Genomic DNA, 20,455 nt, shown 5'->3' with positions numbered 1-20,455 from the left:
TCCTAAATGGAGCACTTTGCATATGTCCTTATTAAACTTCATCCTATTTACCTCAGACCATTTCTCCAGTTTGTCCAGTTTGAATCAGTTTGAATTATGGCCCTTTCCTCCAAAGTGGTTGCAACCCCTCCCAAGTTGGTATCATCTGCAAACTTAATAAGGGTACTCTCTATGCCAATATCTAAACCGCTGATGAAGATATTGAACAGAACCAGTCCCAAAACAGACCCCTGCAGAACCCCACTTGTAATGCCCTTGTAGCATGATTGTGAACCGTTAATAACTATTCTCTGAGAACGACTATCCAGCGAGTTATGCAACCTGCATATAGTAGAACCTTTAACATTGCAGAATGGTATTTTTAGACAACAGACAGGAATTGCTGCATATGTGATCCAGTCCAGGTCAGGGTGAAGCCAATGGAAAGATTTCGATTGGCTTCAGTGGGAGTTGGGTTGGGCCTTTAGTGATCACTAAGCGGCAAGATACCTTAGCAGTGATTGAGAGCAGTGTTCCTTTAAGCTGCTTGGCAGCACAGCTTCACTGGTGATTAATCAGCCCTGCCCAGTCAGAGCCTGGAACACTGACTGGGAGTGAGGTATTTTAGACTTTGTGCTCAAGGTATTCAGTGAATAAAACTGGACGTGAGTGAAAATGAAATAATTTCTTTCAGTATAAAATCAGATACGTTGGAGAGAGAGAAAGGGGTAACATTTCCCAAATGCATTTAACTGATCAGGAACCCAAACTCCATTGACTTTAGTGGGATTTAGAGTCCTGTGTCACTTAGGTCCTTTTGAAAATTGTACCCATGCCGAGGCCCACTTGCTTAAGAGTTTTGAATAAGAGGAATGGACCTTTGAATTTGGGGAAATGGTGCAGTGTCTGGAACACTGGCTTGAGAAACTCCTGGCAGTTTGCTGATGGGCAGGCGAGCTGTTGCTTTGTGAACAGTAATGAGCCTCTTCAGTCTTGAGCCTTCTCTCTCAGCTGGCAGTGCATCGTAGTATCTAGCCTTAGGCTATGGGAGCACAGGTTACAGTGCCAGGTCCCCCTCCATCTGATTTGTAACTGGGGGGAAAAATGTCTCTTTCCCAACAGTGGTTCTCTGGCTGGTGGGGAGCAATGAGGTATCTAGGCAGGCCCTGTGGGACTCAGAAGATTTGAGTTCAGATTTCCTGCATGACCCTGGGCAAGGCACTCATTTTGTTTTAGCCTCAGTTCTCCATCTGTGAAATGTGGATAATAGTCCCTTTCTTCTACTTGGTGTGTGTCTTATTTCTTTAGGACCCGTCCTGTAAACATGTACCTGCTTGACTTTAGCCATGTGAGACATTTTCTGAAATCAGTGGTTTCTCTGGTGTGAAATTAACCATTTGCATGAGTTTGTAACACTGGATTTAAGATTGGATGCTCTTCATGGCAGCAGCTGTTTCTTACTGTATACCTGTAGGCTACGTCTACACTGGCATGAATTTCCGGAACTGCTTAAAACGGAATACTATTCCGTTTTCAGATTTTCCGGAAAAGGAGCGTCTACATTGGCAGGCTGCTTTTCCGGAAAAGCCTTTTTCCGGAAAAGCGTCTGTGGCCAATGTAGACACGCTTTTCCGGAAAAGAGCCCCGATCGCCATTTTCATGATCGGGGCTTTTTTCTGGAAAAGACTACTGGGCTGTCTACACTGGCCCTTTTCCGGAACAGTGTTCCGGAATAAGGACTTATGCCCGAGCGGGAGCAGAATAGTTTTTCTGGAATAGCGGCTGATTTTGTACAGTAGAGCATCGTTGCTTTTCCGGAAATTCAAGGGCCAGTGTAGACAGCTCGCAGCTTATTCCAGAAAAGCGGCTGATTTTCCGGAATAAGTGGCCCAGTGTAGACACAGCCGTAGAGTACCTAGCACCAATGGGCCCAGATCTCAGTCAGGGGCTCTGAGCGCTACGCTTAGGGTTGCCAGATGGTTTAACTAAAAATACCGAATACCTCCCTTCCTCTCTTCTCCCTCACACCCCCAAAAAAAACCCACCGGGGGAAAAATTCTGTTGGGGGGGAGGAGAAATGGGGAGACCAAAGTTGTTGAGGAAAAAAAAGGACCCTGAGAGTTAAGCAAAAAAAAAAAAAATAATAATAATAAAAAAGCATGTCCCCTTTAACAAATCCTTTTGAGGCTTTATGCTGGTGGTCATCTTGTTTTCTTGCTCTGAGCCAAAAGACCACTCCCCTGTGGAACCAGGTAATCGGAGCTGGGCCCGGTTGCTGAGTATTGGTAGGGTTGCCAGGTATCCGATATTTTCACCTCCTGGCAAGGGAAAAAAATCAGAAAATACTGGACATTTTAGGTATCTGGTATTTTCTGAATTTTTTTTTTACCGGACAGGAGACGAAAATACCGGACTGTCCGGGTCAATACCGGACTGTCCGGGTCAATACCGGACACATGGCAACCCTAGCTACGCTGCATATCATCTTGGTGATTGTAGAATAGATGCCCTTGATGGAAGATGTTATGGTGTTTGCTACTTCCCATCATCCTACCTTCCATCTCACCAGTTGTAGGCTTCAACTAACTCCTTTTTACTTGGCACTGGTGACGTCTGTGCACTTGCATACCTGGGAAAAGGAGCTGTCAGCATTAAATCTATGAAGGAAATGGCAGTAATCGGATGTTGCATAGAATCCTAGGACTGGAAGGGACCTCGAGAGGTCAAGTCCAGTCCCCTGCCCTCACGGCAGGACCCAGCACCGTCTAGAGACAATCCCTGATAGATGTCTGTCTAACTTGCTCTTAAATATCTTCAGTGAGGGAGATTCCACAACTGCCCTAGGCAATTTATTCCAGTGTTTAACTTCCCTGACAGTTAGTAACATCTCCTGTGTTCTCTTCATACATTAACACTTTCTCAAAAGAGAGCTAGGTATTCCAATTTTGGTCACTGGGATTTGGGGGCCTTTTAGGCTCCTTTGAAAACCCCAGTCTAGATGTTTACCATTTTCTTTACTTATTTTGTTCCATTTTCTTAGGGGTTGAATGTAGAGTTCCCTGTTGGTCATTTCTAGGATCACTTGTTTTTCCTTTTTTGATGATTGATACCGCCTTCTTCACCCTAACTGTCCTCTGGTAACTTCCCAATGCTCCAGGATGTAATGAATCAGTAAAGATTACAAACATAAGATGCATGTCACCTGGAGAGTAGAGAAATGGATCTCACAGAAATTCTAAGTATTTTCTTGCCTGCTTTTTTATTAGTATTAAGTCTTCATTACTTCCTAGTTATCCAAACCGCTCCTTTATTTAAAAAAAAATCAGTAAGCCATGTAAGAGCTGTTACTGCTTTTTCATCCTCCCAATTTATTAATGAGCTTACTTTCTGGCTGTTTATTTTTACCAGATTTTTTTTATAATAATCCTTCACCTATTGCTAGCCATCTTATCTTGCCCTATCGTGTATTCAGTCCTGGTTCTGTTTGCCCTTCACTGTGATGCTGGGATGCTTTTATTGAGTATGTGCGTGTTCCAATGAGCCCTGCTCTGTCCCTGCAGTCTGAGTTGGCCTTCACAAAGCCTGTTCTTTATCTTGCTTTAAGACAAATTGTCATCAGCACCTTGATTTTCATCTTAGGTTGCCCCATCCTCCTCCTACGCTTGTAGATTTTAGAACTTCCCACCAATGCACAATAATTTCTAGCTCTCTTAATTCCCCATATTTGCTTTCATGCAGTCTCATAGTCTCATCATTCCTGGGAGGACTCTGCACCCCTGTGGGGCACAAATTTTATGAGACCCACATTTTGCTGTGGCCCCTGCGCAAAAAACTGCAAACAGTCTGCCAGTGGACACGCACCTCTTTCCCTCTGTCCCTTTTCTTGGGATTGCTGCTCCCTCGTGCGTTAAGGTAGGGCTTTTTATTATGCACAAGGCAGGCTAGAGGCACACATGAAGCAGCCTGTCAGTTAATTGATCTTTTTCTCTGAAGCAGAATATAGTCACATGTCTGTTGTTAGCTGACTGTACCCAGGAACATAAAACTGGTGAAAGTTTTACTTACATTGCCAGAATGATGTAAAGGAGCCCTATTATAAATGACAGTAAGGCGGGGTGGGCAATAACTTTTGATGGAGGGAGGATCACTCCATGAATTTAAGTGATCGAGGGCTGTACTCTTCCATGATACAGGAGCTAGGATGGAAGTAGGGAGCATGGGGTGGGAAACTGGGGTGCAGTAGGGGTGCAGAGTGTTGGATTGTGACCTGGGGCAGGGGTACTGGAGGGGTGCAGAGGATTAGGGTGCAGGAAGGGAGCAGCGTGCCAGGGGCAGGCTCTTTCTGGGAGACACTTACCTTAGGCTGCTCCTGGCCAGCCCAATGGGACCCTCAGGCAGGCTTCCTGCCTGCTGTACCCCCACACGCCACTCAAAACGGCCAGCTGTGGAAGTCATGTGCTTTCTGTGTGCTGCATGCTCCTTGGGGGGAGGGCAGGTGGCTTCTGGCCAATGAGAGCTGTGAGATTATGCTGTGGGGTGGGAGCAGCATGCAGAGTCCCCCATGCCTGGTGTGCACGTTGAACAAAGAGCACATAACCCCTGCAGTTGGCCATTTTGAAGGCATGAGGGGGCACGGCAGGCAGGGACCAGCTTGTGCTGTGGGACAGTGACAGGATGGATCCAGCTGTTTGGTGGGTTGGAGCAGCCTAAGGGCTGTTTTTTGCCCACCCCTGCAATTAGGGAGTCCTCTGCTAGAAAGGTATGTGTGCTTTCTCACCTTGTTTTCCTTAGCCCAAGTATTCCAGTGGGATTAGATTACAGCTCAGGATTTATTTTACTTGTCTGTTTTTTAAAAAAAGCCTTTGAGGGCAAATAAAACATTTACCAAGCAGTCCATAAAATGTGAGAACCAAGCAAAGTATCCAGCCAGGCCCAAGACCGGGATTAACAAAACAGAGCAATTTAAAATGACATTCTACTTTTTTTTCTGCTTGGTGGTGTATAATGCCATTGAAATGAAAATCCAGGATTAGAACTGCAGTGCAGGCTGCTAGTTACCAAGTGTTTGGAACTGAAATTTCGTGTGGTTAGACCATGGCTATTCAACATGTGATCTGTGGACCCTGTTTGTTTGTGCCCCGTGGTGCAGTTTGGGTTTACACAGGGATCAACATGTGGCCCGTGGGTGGGAGCCAAACCAAAAAAGGAGTCAATAGGATGGCCTTCTGTTGATCTGGGTTTTAGTAGTTCAATTCCTGGACTGTCGTTGCTCATTAAACGTGCTGTTATATATGAGTGGAAATCGGGTAGATACTGCATTTTATTAATATCAGCAGAGCTGACTTAAATGGGGCCTGCATGTTGTGTAGTCTTGCCTTAATCTTTGTATTCATGCCCATCAGCGTGAAAGAAGCTATTTGCATATATTTTCGCATATATTTGCATGTATCTGCAACCACACTTGAGTTGCGGCCCTAGGCATGTGCTGTGAGGATCATTGAACAGCCCTGCGTTAGGCAACACTGAGTAGTTATTGTGGCTCTTTTTCCTGTATTGCAATTTGCAGGGCTTGCCAAGTGGCGGCGAGCCCTGCTCTCCAGCCGTGCGGTTCAGCACGCTGCGCATGCGCTTACTGCTCTGTGTGGCTGTGCCGGCTTGTAATCTACTTGCCACGGGCGAGTAGATTACACTAATTGTCGAGCCCTGGCAATTTAAATAAATTACCAAAACAATTGCAACTGTCATGATTATATTGCATTATATTGGGATGATATAGTTGGGGTTGGTCCTGCTTTGAGCTGGGGGTTGGACTCGATGACCTCCTGAGGTCTTTTCCAATCCTAGGATTATATGATTATTTTGACAAATATGCAGAATTTTGCAAAATTTTGAAATTTTTGGCACAGAATCCCCACAGGGGTCCCTCCTGCAGCAGGCATGTGTGTTAACATGGTAAAACACTTGCAAATGGTGGATTGGACAAGCTCTGAGGCATCAGTGTGTTGCCAGGCAGGTGGGATGTTCATCAGCTAAAACAGTCTTTATTCTTGTAGCCGTTATCTGTCCCTTTCAGGAATCGATGGGAATGCTGCTGGCTGGGGTTTCGAAGAGAACTGTGTGTCCAAATCCCACGCTTGCTACTAACTTGCTTGGACTCTTCTGAAAACACTCAAATGTGTGGGAGGGCATCCTGTGAGGGGTTGAGTACCCACAGTGCTGACACACTTCCTTTGGGGAGGTGGGGGCTTACCACACTAGAAAATCAGGCCCAGGAGCTCTGCCGGCTGCTCTATTATCCTCCCGAGTTCCTTACAAAGTACATGTCCTTGGGCTTATAATTCATGTATGTTTCTAAAGCTCCTTTTGGGATGTGCTTGTGCATGACGAGAGCTGCAGAATATGACTGTTTTTGTTCTTTTGCTAGGCCATATGCACATATCCTCTCTGTACCTGTCTCCGAAACGATGACCTCTTACTCAGGTCAGACTCAGTATCCAGCGCTACAGCAGACTCAGCCCTATGCCATCTACCCTCAGACAACCCAGACCTATGGACTACCTCCTTTCGGTAAGGGGTCAGCAAACATGCTGCGGGGTTTTGCATGGTCTGTTCTTCCTATACCCACTGTTCTTCCAGCGAAAGGCCCCAGCCCCAGCGTGGTGGGGGAAGAACCAACAGAAGAGCCCAAGCTTGGTTTTCAGTAATAGGACACTTGGAAATCAGGGGCTAGTGTGATTAGTTGACAGCTGTTCATGTCTAAGGGGCATTGTCTCTGGGGTGGGGGTGTCATGTTAAATAGGTCTTGTAAAAATCTGTCGTACTTGCAGTTAATTTCGGTGACTGGCATGCTGACTGCAGGGACGCTTGATGTAGTTTTTTCAAGTGATTGCTTGACTGCTTCGGTGCTGATCATGCACCAGATAAAATGGGGTAAAGCACCTCTCCAGTGCTGTCCTGTCTAACATCTCTGCGCTAGGTAGCCCCTCTCTTTCCTTTCTGCTGGGCCATTAGTACTGGCCTCTTGGCCACCATCTAAAGCCCTGTTGCCTCACCTCATGTTTCACTGCATGTAGATTGCCTGTTACACTGTCTCTGAGATTACTCAGCTAATAATAATATTTAGCTCTATAGCTCCTTGTATGTATTAAGCACAGTATGGTTACATTACAGTGACTTTTAATTTCAGCATTAGCCATTTCATCATGTCAGGAGTGATTGTACCACTGAACTTTCCTTCAAATTTTCTGATTTTCTAATATAAGGAATCACCTGAATTTAAAAAAATTAAGTCAGACCCTAAGAAATTGTGAGATTGCTGAAAAAGTAATGAGAGAAACAAAAATCAATCTTGTCTTTTGGACTGTGTTCCAATTTGTGGGCTCCCCTGCCCTCTCTCTAGTTTGTGGTGGTAGTTTTTAATTTGCTATGTTGCTTTACATGAGAACATAAGAATGGCCAAAGGTCCATCTAGCCCAGGGTCCTTTCTCCTGACAGATGCCCCAGAAGGAGGGAATAGAACAGGAAATCATCAAATGACCCCTCTTCTGTCATCCATTTCCAGCCTCTGACAAACAGAGGCTAGGGACACCATTCCTACCTATCCTGGCTATTATCTGTTGATGGACCTAAGCTCCATGAATTTATCTAGTTCCTTTTTGATCCAGTAAAGTCCTGGTCTTCACAACATCCTCTGACAAAGAGTTCTACAGGTTGTGGGCTTTGTGAAGAAAAACTTTCTTTTCTTTGTTTTAAACTTGCTACCTATTAATTTCATTTGATACCCCCTAGTTCTTATGTTATGGGAACAAGTAAATACATTTTCCTTATTCACTTTTCCAAACCTGCTATGATTTTATAAACCTCTATCCTATGATATCAAACTCCCTCTTAGCCTCCTCTTTTCTAAGCTGAAAAGTTCCAGTCTTTTTCATCTTTGGAAGGTTTTGCAAAGTGGATGAGACTTGTCTCAGTTTTATTAGAGATCTGGGTTTCGTCCTCAGCTCTGTCCGGTGAGATGGTGTCAGCTCTGTTCTCTCATTTGGGAAATGGGAGAATGATGATGCTTCGTGGAGTCAAAACATGCAAGTAAAAACAAAAAGCTGATATTTGGGAATGATTCCTCATCTATTCACTTCCATGTTGAGCAGGGGCGGGAGGTTTGTATAATTTTTGGTGGTGCCCAGAATGGGTCTAGTCCCCCTCTCCTGCACCCTGTAAGCCGATATATATTTTGTTAAATAATGTAAAAATGCACTGGAAACCATAAGCGTTTAACAGTTTCCCTTTATTGCACAATATCACTATCATAAGAAAACATTATTTAACTGAGAATATCAACGTTATTAATACTCTTCTGAATATGGAAACAACCAAGCACTCTGATCAATAACCCTCTTCCTGTTTCCCCAGCCAGCTCCAAGCAGACACTGTCTCCAGCCCTGCCTCTGGCCTTTATCTCTTTTCTGGACAAGCTGGCCACCTGATCTCTTTGTTCTCCAATGCCTTCAGTTGGCACCTTGCAGGAGAGGGGCCCAGGCCATCAGTTGCCATTCTCTGTGCGCAGGGCGTCACACTGGCCGTCTAGGGCTCTACAACAATCACACACCGTTATCCCTCCACCTAGATACTTAAGAAATACATAGGGGAAACTGAGGCACCCACACGGTATTCAGAGAAAACATTGAGAACATTTCCACTTCCTAACACCTGTATATAACCAATTATATAATTTCAAGGGTGTGAAATGATCAAGTATCTTGCTAAACACGATCACACCCCAAACTGACTGCCAAATTTGAGTTGCATGTTTTTCCCCTCAGGTGAGGGAGGGGAGGTGCTGGGGCGCAGGCTCTGAGGTGTTGTAGGGCCTATGGTGGGTACGGGGTAGGGGCTGCCATCATGTGTGGCCTTCCCAGCTGCTGCCCCTCACCAAAAATTATACAAACCTGCCGCCCCTGCCAACCTGTGCAGCAGCCTAGCTGTATCTTCTGGCGAATAACAAGGCCACCTGCCTTTCCACTCCCGCACAAACTCCGTGTCACAGCCACCCCAGGGAGCAATTTTGTTTTCCAGAAAGGCACCATCAGAGGGACTAGCCCTTTCAGCTCCGTGTGCTAGGAGAGCTGAGAAGAAAGGACCATTCAAACCCTGCGGCTGCAGGGGGCTCAGAATTCTCCGGGCTGAGGGGAGGCAGAGCCGCTGCCACACAGCGAGTTCACATGCCTGACAGCCACGGAGGAGGCTTCGCTGAGTGCGCGGCGGCCACGACCCTGCCCCAGCCCCAGCCCCAGCCCCAGCCCCAGCCCCAGCCACTCGCTCCGACCAGCGGAAGCCCCAGGAAGCCTCTGGAAGCGGGAGGCATGGGGAGGACTCAGAGGGACTGTGACCCTGGGACTGTTGGCACCCCTGGGGAGTCACCAGTGCCCAGCCCAGCTCCAGGGGGCCGGGCTGGGGCGATCTCTCCTGGGGGAAGGCGCCAGGTGTGCTCCTGCGGATGGGGGAGCACTGGGGCCAGCTCCCTGGTAGGTTGGGGGACCTGGGGCAGGTGCCTTCAGTGCGGGCAAGCGGGGATGGTACCTGCAGGAGTCGCAGAGAATGTCCCAGGGCGGCAGCGGCTCAGCCCGGCGGTGGGGACCAGCCAGCCCCAGAGCAGCAGCGACAGGAAGCGCCCGCCCAGCACCAGCATGGCTAGCGGACAGTGGAGGCTATTGCGGGTGAGGCGGCAGAGGCGGGGGCCGGCAGCTCCCTGCTGCCCGCCTGGCTGCGGCGGCGGCTGCTGCTGGAGGAGAAGGGGAGGGAGCCCTGCTTGCCAGCCCTGTTAGCCCGCTCCCCCCAGAGGCAGGCAGGGGACGGGGAAGCCGGATGACATGCGGCTGGTCGTGCGGGAGGTTTGTACCAGTGACTGCTGGAACCACAGCAAGGCCCCGCTCCGGTACTGGTGCCCGTCGCAGCAAGCGGGGTTGGGGAGGGCAGGGGTGCTATTAGCTCCAGGCAGGGCCGGGGGAGAGACCCAGCTCCAAATATTGGTGGAGCAGGGCCCCTGGCTCTGATTATTCCTGGAGCATGGGCACCACGAGCCCATATAACTCGCCGGCCATGATGTTGAGGGTTTGAATTCTCCAGACCACATTCTTTTCTGCACCAGTATCCAGCAATTTGCCCTTTGACAGAATCATAAACTGTAGGACTGGAAGTGGCCATCTAGTCCAGTCCCCTGGACAAAGTATTATCTAGCTCATCCCTGACAAGCGTGTGTCTAACCTTCTCTTAAAAACCTTCAATGACAGAGATTTATGAAACTAGCTGGATGACAGGTAGAGAGCTAAGAAGTCTTTGGGGATGTGTGTGTTGGGGGGTCTGTTAGACATTCTGGTTCTTTGGAGAATAGAGGGAATTGGATGACTTTCTGCTTCAGCACTTGCTGAAGTTTGTGGTGTTAGTGATGGAGATTCATTATCATTTTGGGGAAAGTGTCAGAGAGGTAGCTAGGTTAGTCTGTGTCTGCAAAAGCAATGAGGAGTCCTGTGGCACCTTACAAACTAGGAGATTTTTTTAGGGAATAGCTTTTGTGAGTGTGTGTGTGTGTGTGTGTGTGTGTGTGTGTACACACACAACAAAGAAAGAGGGTACTTGTGTAAATGAGGCTAATCAAGTCAGAGTGGAAGTGGTTCATTCCCAGCAGTTGATGTAGAAATGTGGATATGAAGAGAGGGAAATTGCCTTAATTTTGGGAACATTCACGAAAAGAGGCTGACTTGATTGCTGTGTACAGAGTCCAGGATGGATAAGAACCTATGATGCATTTGTTCTACTTGGTATCCATCTTGTTAGATGGTGGGATCTGTCTGGGTGATTTTGCTTCCATGACAAGGGGCTGGGGAGGTCAGCACAGAGAAACTTGTGGCATGGCTGCTCTCTTGACAGCTGTGTCTTCACTTGCATGCTGTTGGTGAGGAATGTGCTGTGCAAAAGGAAATGAGAGTGTCAGTCTGTCCCTGCAGACTTCCCAGGCTGTAGTGGTGTGTCTGCCTCACTGTGTCTGGTCTGTGATTTCAGGGTGGCTTGAGAGTCTCGTACAGTTTTCTGTTAAGCTGAGCATTTCTTTAGAGGTTTATTCAGTTGCTACCACTGAATAGTTCCATGTACTGTACACAAGGAGAACATGCATTGCGCTGCGTGTTCTCTTATCTTCCACACACATGTAATTCGCGATCCTAATAGTGCGCGAGTTTGGTGGTGCTTGGGGTGTGTTTTTGTTACATTGTTTAGATCAGTGTTTCCCAATTTTATTTGGCCATGGAACCCTTTTAAACTTGAAAGAATTTTGCGGAACCCCTAGTAACAGTCTTGTATATGGAGAAGGGTGCCGTCAGCAAGCTGGGAATGTGGGGTCTTGGCGGGGGGAAGAGAGTGAATGAGGGGGATTTGGGTGTGGGGTCTGGGCACCAGGGGGGACACTTACCTGGCTTGGCACCCTGCTGCAGCAGGGAAAGCCTCCAAGCAGCATGCTGTCATTCCCTGAGCAGGGGGGCTGGAGAAGGAGCTCAGTCCTCCCCCCCGCCACCCATTCAGCAGGGATCTCAGCACAGCTGCAGCACCAGGTCAGGCTTCCTGCTGGCAGGGTGGGGAGGGAGGTAGAAACCCTGACCTTCCCTGCCAGACCAGACTCTGCCACTTCCCCAGCAAGGTGAGGAGGGCATGGGGAAGAGAGAGCAGCAGTGCATGGGGGGGCAGCGAGCCCCAGCGTGCCCCGAGGAGGGGGACAGAGCCCCAGACAAGTTTTGCGTGGCCCCTGCTGCGGTGCAGGTGGCAGTTTAAAAATGCCGAAGTCCGGGAGCGGGTACTCCGCGCCTCAGACCCCATCCCTATCAACTCCATCCCTCCTGGCAGCAGCGGCTGCTGTAACAAGCTGCCACCTGCACGTGAGGAGGAGGAGGCTGCGTGGCCCCGAAGGCCCTGTAGGACAGGGACAGTCCTGCGGGGTGAGGAGGGGCCACGCGGTGATGGGACAGCTGCATTGGATGTTGGAGCAGCCAGAGATTCATGCTGCCAGAAGCCCACCCCTGCTGGCACAGCTCCAGTGGGAGCTGCCTACAGGCTCTGCAGGGGATCGGGGAGTAGACTTTTCTCGCAGAACCCTTATTTTCACTTTGCGGAGCCCCAGGTTCTGCAGAACACCATTTGGGAAACACTGATTTAGATCAATATTTTAAATAATGGCACTTAGTTTTAGGCCACATCTGCACTTGCAGGAAGATCGATGCTCCGGAGGTCGAGCTTCCAGGTCTGGTAAAGACCTGCTAAATCAAATGCTGAGGGCACCCCATTGACCTAAGTCCATATTAAGGCACCCAAAGAAGTGGCCTGATTTCCCAAAACACTCAAGAGTCCTGCAGCTGCCATTGCCATTGATACTCCTGGAGGAATTCTGCACGGCTGCGCATGCAAAAGCTGCACAGGGCAAAAGCTGGAACTGCAGCACTTCTTGGGCAGAACTTCCCCAGGAGTAAAAGTTCATCACAGCGCGCGGCTCACTGAGCCCAGTTAGGAAAGACTGGGCTACCCAGGAGTTCAGAATGGCTAGTGAGGAGGATAGAGTGGGGGGCAGGCTCAGGAGCTAATGGGAGTGGTGGTGTAAGGCCACCTGAGGACGTGGGGAGGAGGCTGCCGGGCTACATGGGGCTGTGGGAACAGGGGCAGATGTGCCAGACTGAATAGGAGAAGCTTGGGGTCAGCTAGGATCTGTGTGAAGAAGGCCCCTCAACTCCATGCCAATCTCCTCCCCCGAAAAAAAACCTTTTTCATACTTCTCCCACCCCCACCCAACAATCCACCAGGTTCACTCCAGGCTCTTTTCCTCTCCATCAGCTCCTCCATTATCCCTGATTCCCACAAGCCTTAGCAGTGCTTCTGAGGGGTGCAGGAAATACAGGTCTCTAGTCAGTGTAAACAAATCCTTCCAAGTTCTTATTAAAATGCCTAGTAAGGAATCAATCTGTCAAAAAGAAAAATTACCAGAATTTTTATTCTGTATTTTTACAGACAGGCTTGCTGACAGGTATTTTGAAATAAGTGTCCAATGTAATTGAAACTGGTGTGACTATATTGTTGTTTTGACAAATAAAATATGTAGAATTTTCAAATATAGTGTACAGAATTTTTACTTTTTGGTGCAGAATTCTTCCAGGAATAGCCTTTAATAGGAGCTGTTGTATTCTCAGCACCTTTTACAACCAGACCAGGTATCCGAGTATGGATTTACCTTTTGCCCATAACCAAATGCAAGGTGGACATTGAAAGATGGGTTTGTATTCACATATTTTATCATGGCCCCAGAATGATGCATGTTCAATCACTCTGGGGGATTTCTCCTGCGGAGTCTGGTCAACAGGCCAGAGCACTAGAGACTGAGCTATGCAGTGTGGATCAATGGTGAGTAACCGCACCAGACTCTAACAAAACCTCTGCTGGCCGTGTGCAGCTCTGGCTGAATTGGAGCAGGGATGGGGGAAAGGCATTTCTGACCCCAAACACATGGTAGCACTAGAGCGTCTCAGTGCAGTGGTTATACCAATTTTTTAAGGACAGCAAAACAATGCATTGTCCCCCAAATGAATAGCTGAAGCACTTTGGCTGAAACGTTTATAGATAAATAAATTCCATCCCAGGTAGATGCCCAGCATGGAAAATTTCAGCCCGTGTTTTGTTTGTCATTATGTCTGCTATCTATAACAGTAATGTGAGTGGCTTTGTAAGATATTTTATCTCCTTAGGATATGTAGGTATTTTTACAGCAGTAGTGTTTAGCCATCTTTGAATTGTATCAAATTGAGAAAAATGCATTACTTCCAACTTTTATAATTTAATCTTTCACTGTGCTCACTCAAAACCACCTGAGGTGTGATGGTCCTGATATGGGCTTGTTATGAATGCCCACATCACTGTGCAATTTTCATCAACATTGCATAAATTCATCAAGGTCATATCTACAGATGTGAAGTACATAAGAAAGGCCGTACTGGGTCAGACCAATGGTCCATCCAGCCCAGTATCCTTTCAGCCGACAGTGGCCAATCCTAGATGCCCCAAAGGGAGGGAACGTAACAGGTAATCCTCACATGATCCCTCCCCTGTCACCCACCTCCAGAGAAACAGAGGCTACGGACACCATTCCTACCCTTTCTAGCTAATAGCTATTGATGACCTAACTTCCATGAATCTATCTAGCTCTTTTTTGAACCCTGTTAAACTCCTAGTCTTCACCATGTCTTCTGGCAAGTAGTTCCACAGGTTAACTGTGCGCTGAGCGAAGAAAAACTTCCTTTTGTTTATTTTAAACCTGCTGCCTATTAATTTCATTTGGTGACCCCTAGTCCTTATATTGTGCGAACAAGTAAATAACTTTTCCTTATTCACTTTTTCCACACCAGTCATGGATTTTTAGACCTCTATCATATCCCTCCTTAGTCTCCTCTTTTCTAAGCTGAAAAGTCCAAGTCTTTTTAATCTCTCTTCCTCTGGGACCCATTCCAAACCCTTCATCATTTTTGTTGCCCTCATTTGAATCTTTTCCAATGCCAAAATAACTTTTTTGAGATGAGGTGACCACATCTGTACGCGGTATTCAAGATGTTAGCATAGCATGGTTTTATATAGCGGCATTAAGATATTTTGTCTCATTCTGTATTTTAAAAAATGATAGCTAACATTCTATTTGCTTTTTTGACTGCCGCTCCATACTGAGTGGATATTTGCAGAGAACTATCTACAATGACTCCAAGATCGCTCTTGAATACTTGTAGCTAAATTAGCCCCCATCATACTGTGTTTATAGTTGGGATTATTTTTTCCATTGTGCATAACTTTACATTTATCAACATTAAATTTCATTTGCCATTTTGTTGCCCAATCACTTATCATAGAATCATAGAGCTGGAAGAGACCTCAGAAGGTCATCAAGTCCAGCCCCCTGCTCTAGGTAGGACCAATCCCAACTAAATCAACCCGGCCAAGGCTTTGTCAAGCCGAGACTTAAACACCTCCAGGGATGGAGACTCCACTACTTCCCTAGGTAACCCATTCCAGTGCTTCACCACCCTCCTAGTGAAATAGTTTTTCCTAATATCCAACCTGGACCTCTCCCACCACAAATTGAGACTATTCCTCCTTGTTCTGCCATCTGTCACTACTGAGAACAGTCTCTCTCCATCCTCTTTGGAACCTCCCTTCAGGAAGTTGAAGGCTGCTATCAAATCCCCCCTTACTCTTCACTTCTGCAGACTAAACAGGCCCAACTCCCTCAGCCTCTCCTCATAAGTCATATGCTCCAGCCCCCTAATCATTTTGATTGCCCTCCACTGGACCCTGTCCAATGTGTCCACATCCTTTTTGTAGTGGGGGGCCCAGAAAACTGTACACAATACTCCAGATGTGGCCTCACCAGAGCCGAATAAAAGGGGAATAATGACATCTCTGGATCTGCTGGCAATGCTCCTCTTAATGCAACCTAATATGCCGTTAACCTTCCTGGCTACAAGGGCACACTGTTGACTCATATCCCGCTTCTCATCCACTGTAACCCCCAGGTCCTTTTCTGCAGAACTGCTACTTAGCTGGTTGGTCCCCAGCTTGTAACTATGCTTGGGATTCTTCCATCCCAAGTGCAGCACTCTGCACTTGTCCTTGTTGAACCTCATCAGATTTCTTGTAGCTCAATCCTCCAATTTGTCTAAGTCACTCTGGACTCTATCTTTGCCCCAAGCGTATCTACCTCTCCCCCCAGCTTAGTGTCATCCGCAAACTTGCTGAGGGTGCAATCCATCCCCTCATCCAGGTCATTAATAAAGATATTGAACAATGCCGAACCTTGGGGCACTCTGCTAGAAACTGACTGCCATCCTGATATTGAGCCGTTGATCACTACCCACTGGACCCGGCCTTCTAGCCAGCTTTCTATCCATCTTGCCGTCCATTTATTCAATCCTCATTCCCTTAACTTGCTGGCAAGAATATTGTGGGAGACCGTATCAAAAGCCTTGCTAAAGTCAAGGTATATCACATCCACTGACTTTCCCACGTTCACAGAGCCAGTTACCTCATCATAGAAGTTAATCAGATTGGTCAGGCACGACTTTCCCTTTGTGAATCCATGCTGACTATTCCTGATCACTTTCCTCTCATCCAAGTGCCTCAAAATGGATTCCTTAAGGATCCCTTCCATGATTTTTCCAGGAACCGAGGTAAGACTGACCGGCCTATAGTTCCCTGGATTGTCCCTTTTTCCCTTTTTTCAAGATGGGCACTACATTTGCCTTTTTCCAATCATCCGGGATGTCTCCCGATCTCCACAACTTTTCAAAGATAATAGCCAAGGGCTCCTCAATGACATTTGCCAACTCCCTCAGTACCCTCGGATGTATTAAGTCCGGACCCATGGATTTGTGTACGTTTAGCTTTTCTAAATAGTTCCTAACCTGTTCTTTACCCACCATGAGCTCTCCATCTTCATCCCATCTTGCGTCACTTAGCGCCCAAGTCCAGGAGCCAACCTTGTCCGTGAATACAGAGGCAAAGAAAGCATTGAGTACTTCAGCTTTCCCCACATCATCTGTCACTAGGTTACCTCCTTCATCCAGTAGGGGCCGCACACCCTCTCTGATCACCTTCTTGTTAACATGCCTGTAGAAACCTTTCTTGTTATCCTTCACATCCTTAGCCAGGCGCAATTCCATCTGTGCTTTTGCCTTCCTGATAACCCCCAGGCACTCTCGAGCTATACATTTAAACCCCTCCCTGGTCATTTGTCCAAGTTTCCACTTTTTGTAAGCTTCCTTTTTGTGCTTAAGTTCACCAAGGATTTCCCCTGTAAGCCAATCTGGTCTCCTACCATGTTTGCCTCTCTTGCTACACATCGGGATGGTTTCTTTCTGTGCCTTCAATAAGGCTTCTTTAAAATACTGCCAGCTGTCCTGGACTCCTTTCCCCTTCATGTTAACATCCCAGGGGATTCTGCCCATCAGATCTCTGAGGGAGTCAAAATCTGCTTTTTTGAAGTCCAAGGTGTGTATTTTACTACTCTCTTTTCTTCCTTTGGTCAGGATCCTGAAATCTACCATCTCATGATCACTGCTTCCCAGGTTGTCACTCACCTCCACTTCCCCTATTAGTTCCTCCCTGTTTGTGAGCAGAAGGTCAAGCTGTGCACGGCCCCTGGTCGGATCCTTCAGCACTTGTGTCAAGAAGTTATCCTCAACATTCTCCATAAACTTCCTGGATTGCCTGTGTACTGCTGTATTGGTTTCCCAACAGATGTCAGGGTGATTAAAGTCCCCCACGAGAACCAGGGCCTGCAATCTGGAAGCTTCGCTCAGTTGTCCGAAGGAAGCCTCATCCACCTGATTCGGTGGCCTGTAGCAGACACCAACCACAACATCACTGCTGTTGTTTGTGTCTTTAACCTTAACCCATAGACTCTCTACAGGTTTTTCTCCCTCTTCATGCTGGAGTTCAGAGCAATCGTAGTGCTCTCTTACATATAGTGCAACTCCTCCTCCTTTTCTTCCCTGCCTGTTCTTCCTGAACAGTCTATACCCTTCCATGACAGCGCTCCAGTCATGCGAGTCATCCCACCAAGTCTCTATTATCCCAATTAAATCATATTTCTTGGACTGGGCCAGGGCCTCCAGTTCTTCCTGTTTGTTGCTCAGGCTTCTCGCATTAGTAACCTCAGGTAACCAGTCGAGTGCCCTACCTTTTCCATTTGAAACAGGGGTCCTCCTTTCTTGCTCCTTCCGCTCTACATTTCTTCCCGGTATCCGACTTTCCCACTCCCCTCAGGGTTTTGGTCACCGTCCCCCAACGAACCTAGTTTAAAGCCCTCCTCACTAGGTTTGCAAGCCTACCCGCGAAGATGCTCCTTCCTCTCTTCGTTAGGTGGATCCCTTCTCTTCCTAACAATCCTTGTGCCCGGAACAGAGTCCCGGGGTCGAAGAAACCAAAGCCCTCTCTGCGACACCACCTGCGCAACCACGCATTGACGCCCTCAATTCGACGATACCTGCCCACTCCTTTCCCTTCAACAGGGAGGATGGACGAGAACACCACTTCCGCTCCCAATTCTTGGACCTTTCTTCCCAGCGCTACATAATCCGCAGTAGCCCGCTCAAGGTCATTCTTGGCCGTATCATTAGTTCCCACATGGAGAAGCAGGAAGGGGTAGCGATCCGAAGGTTTGATCAGTTTGGTAAGCCTCTCAGTCACATTGTGAATGCGAGCTCCCGGTAAGCAGCACACCTCTCACGATTCCAAGTCCAGATGGCAGAGGGATGGCTCGGTCCCTCTTAGGAGGGAGTCCCCGACCACCACCTCCCGTCGTTTTCTTTTGGGGGTGGTGGCCGTGGAACCCCCATCCCTAGGACTACGCATCCCATGCCTTCCAGTAGATGGTGTTCCCTTCCGGTTTCTTCCTTGTGAGGTCCCTTCCAAAGCTTTCAGCACTGCAGAGCCTGTGGAGAGAGCCTGAAAGTGATTACTTACCTCTATAGCATTGGGGGGTTCCCAGGCTGGCTTTTTTCCCCTTCTAGAAGTTACATGCTGCTAGTTCTCTTCTTGGTCATGTACTGCCCTCTCTGGCTCCTCCGCCTGCCGTGCTTGAAGGATTAAACGCTGCCTTCTATCGAGGAGTCTTCATCCTCTCTGATCGAGCGTAGGGTCGACACTTGGGCCTCCAGTCCTGTAATTTTCTCTTCCAAAGTGTCGACCAGCTTGTACTTCGTGCAGATGAAATCCGTTCTTTCTTCCGGGAGGAAGACAAACATGGCACACGCTGTGCAGGTAACAGCAGCAGACTGATCACCATCCATCGCTGCTGTCCTGGAGAAGGGATTTAAAGAGAAAGGCAAGAGAACCTCCCGCCCTTCCCTCTCCCAACTCCCTCTCTTAACTCCCTGTTAGCACTCACCTGTTCACAAGCTCTTTGGTTGCTTGCCCACTGCCTTTTAAAGCCCTGGAGTGCCTGAAAGTCCCTCCCCCTACCAAGGCTCAGCCAATCAGCAGAGGCTTCTAGAATTCAAACTTTAATTAGAAGCCAGCAGTTTCCTCCTGCCAATCACAGCACCTACCAAACATAGTGAATCACAGCACACATTGCATCGGGGGAGGGGGGAAAAGCCTCACTCTCAAACACAGGGGAAAAAACAAACAAACAACAAAAAGCACACACCTACCCTCACTCACAAACACAAGCTCAGCACACAGCAAGAAAGCCCCAAACACAACACACACTTCCCACAAGAGTCCTGTATCTGCTTCTCCTCTGCTTGGAGAACTCCCTCTCTAAATCCTCACTCAAAAACACAGAGAAGGGGGGGAAAAAAACCCACCACGCACTAACCCTCACTCACAAACACAAGCTCGGCACACAGTAAGAAAGCCCCAATAACAATAACTTAGTTTGGTGAGATCTTTTTGAAGCTCTTCACAGTCTGCTTTGGGCTTAACTATCTTGAGCAGTTTGGTATCTTCTGCAGATTTTGTCACATCACTGATTGCCCCTTTCTCCAGATCATTTATAAATAAGTTGAATAGGATTGGTCCCAGTATGGACCCTTGGGGAACACCACTAGTTACTTCTCTCTACTCTGAAAACTGACCATTTATTCCTACCCTTTGTTTCCTGTCTTTTAACAAGTTATAAATCCATGAAAGGACCTTCCCTCTTATCCCATGACAACTTACTTTACTTAAGAGCCTTTGGTGAGGGCCCTTGTCAAAGGCTTTCTGGAAATCTGAGTAGACTACATCCACTGGATCCCCCTTGTCCACATGTTAGTTGACCCCCACAAAGAACACTAGTAGATTTAGTATGGCATGATTTCCCTTTACAGAAACCATGTTGACTTTCCCTCAACAAATTATGTTTATCCATGTATTTGACAATTTTATCCTTTATTATAGTTTCAACTAATTTGTCCAGTACGAGCATTATACTTACTGGTCTGTAATTCCCAGGATCACCTCTAAAGTCCTTTTTAAATATTGGCGTCATGTTACCTATCTTCCAGTCATTAGATACAGAAGCTGATTTAAAGGACAGGTAACAAACCTCAGTTAATAGTGTTGTAATTTCACATTTGAGTTCACTGTTGTGAAACAGGGCTGCGTTCTTTCGCCACTCTTGTTCAGCATCGTCATATACTGGATAACGAAGAAGCGTATTAGCAACATCATTACTGGCATAGCATGGGTAGATGACAGAGGCCTTTTATGATATTGTGCTACTGAACAACATTCCTGAAAAGTTACAAAGACAGACATCTTGGCAAAAATATCAGACCAAGTGGAGCTCCAAATTAGTTATGCTAAAGCAAATATCTTTGAAGGCCAAACATCAGTCCTTAAGATCACATTAGTAGGCAGTTATATCAAAAAGGTAGAATGGTTCATCTACCTGGGCAGTGCCATGTTAACCAGTGCTTTT

The 20,455-nt window shown here is 47.3% G+C and overlaps 1 protein-coding gene across 6 annotated transcripts in view; it reads left to right on the top strand.

Moving 5' to 3' along the window:
- Positions 1-20,455, top strand: part of EYA3 (EYA transcriptional coactivator and phosphatase 3) — a 148,268-nt gene that overhangs the window by 67,124 nt on the left and 60,689 nt on the right. For all 6 annotated transcript variants that reach the window (XM_075908770.1, XM_075908768.1, XM_075908766.1 and 3 more), the window contains one exon: positions 6,404-6,546. In XM_075908770.1, the coding sequence (XP_075764885.1) occupies positions 6,404-6,546 (143 nt within the window). The remainder of the gene's footprint in view (positions 1-6,403; positions 6,547-20,455) is intronic.

Source organism: Pelodiscus sinensis, chromosome 25 (genome assembly GCF_049634645.1).
Source record: "Pelodiscus sinensis isolate JC-2024 chromosome 25, ASM4963464v1, whole genome shotgun sequence".
Classification (NCBI taxonomy): domain Eukaryota; kingdom Metazoa; phylum Chordata; order Testudines; family Trionychidae; genus Pelodiscus; species Pelodiscus sinensis.
This window is presented reverse-complemented; position numbering and strand designations above follow the sequence as displayed.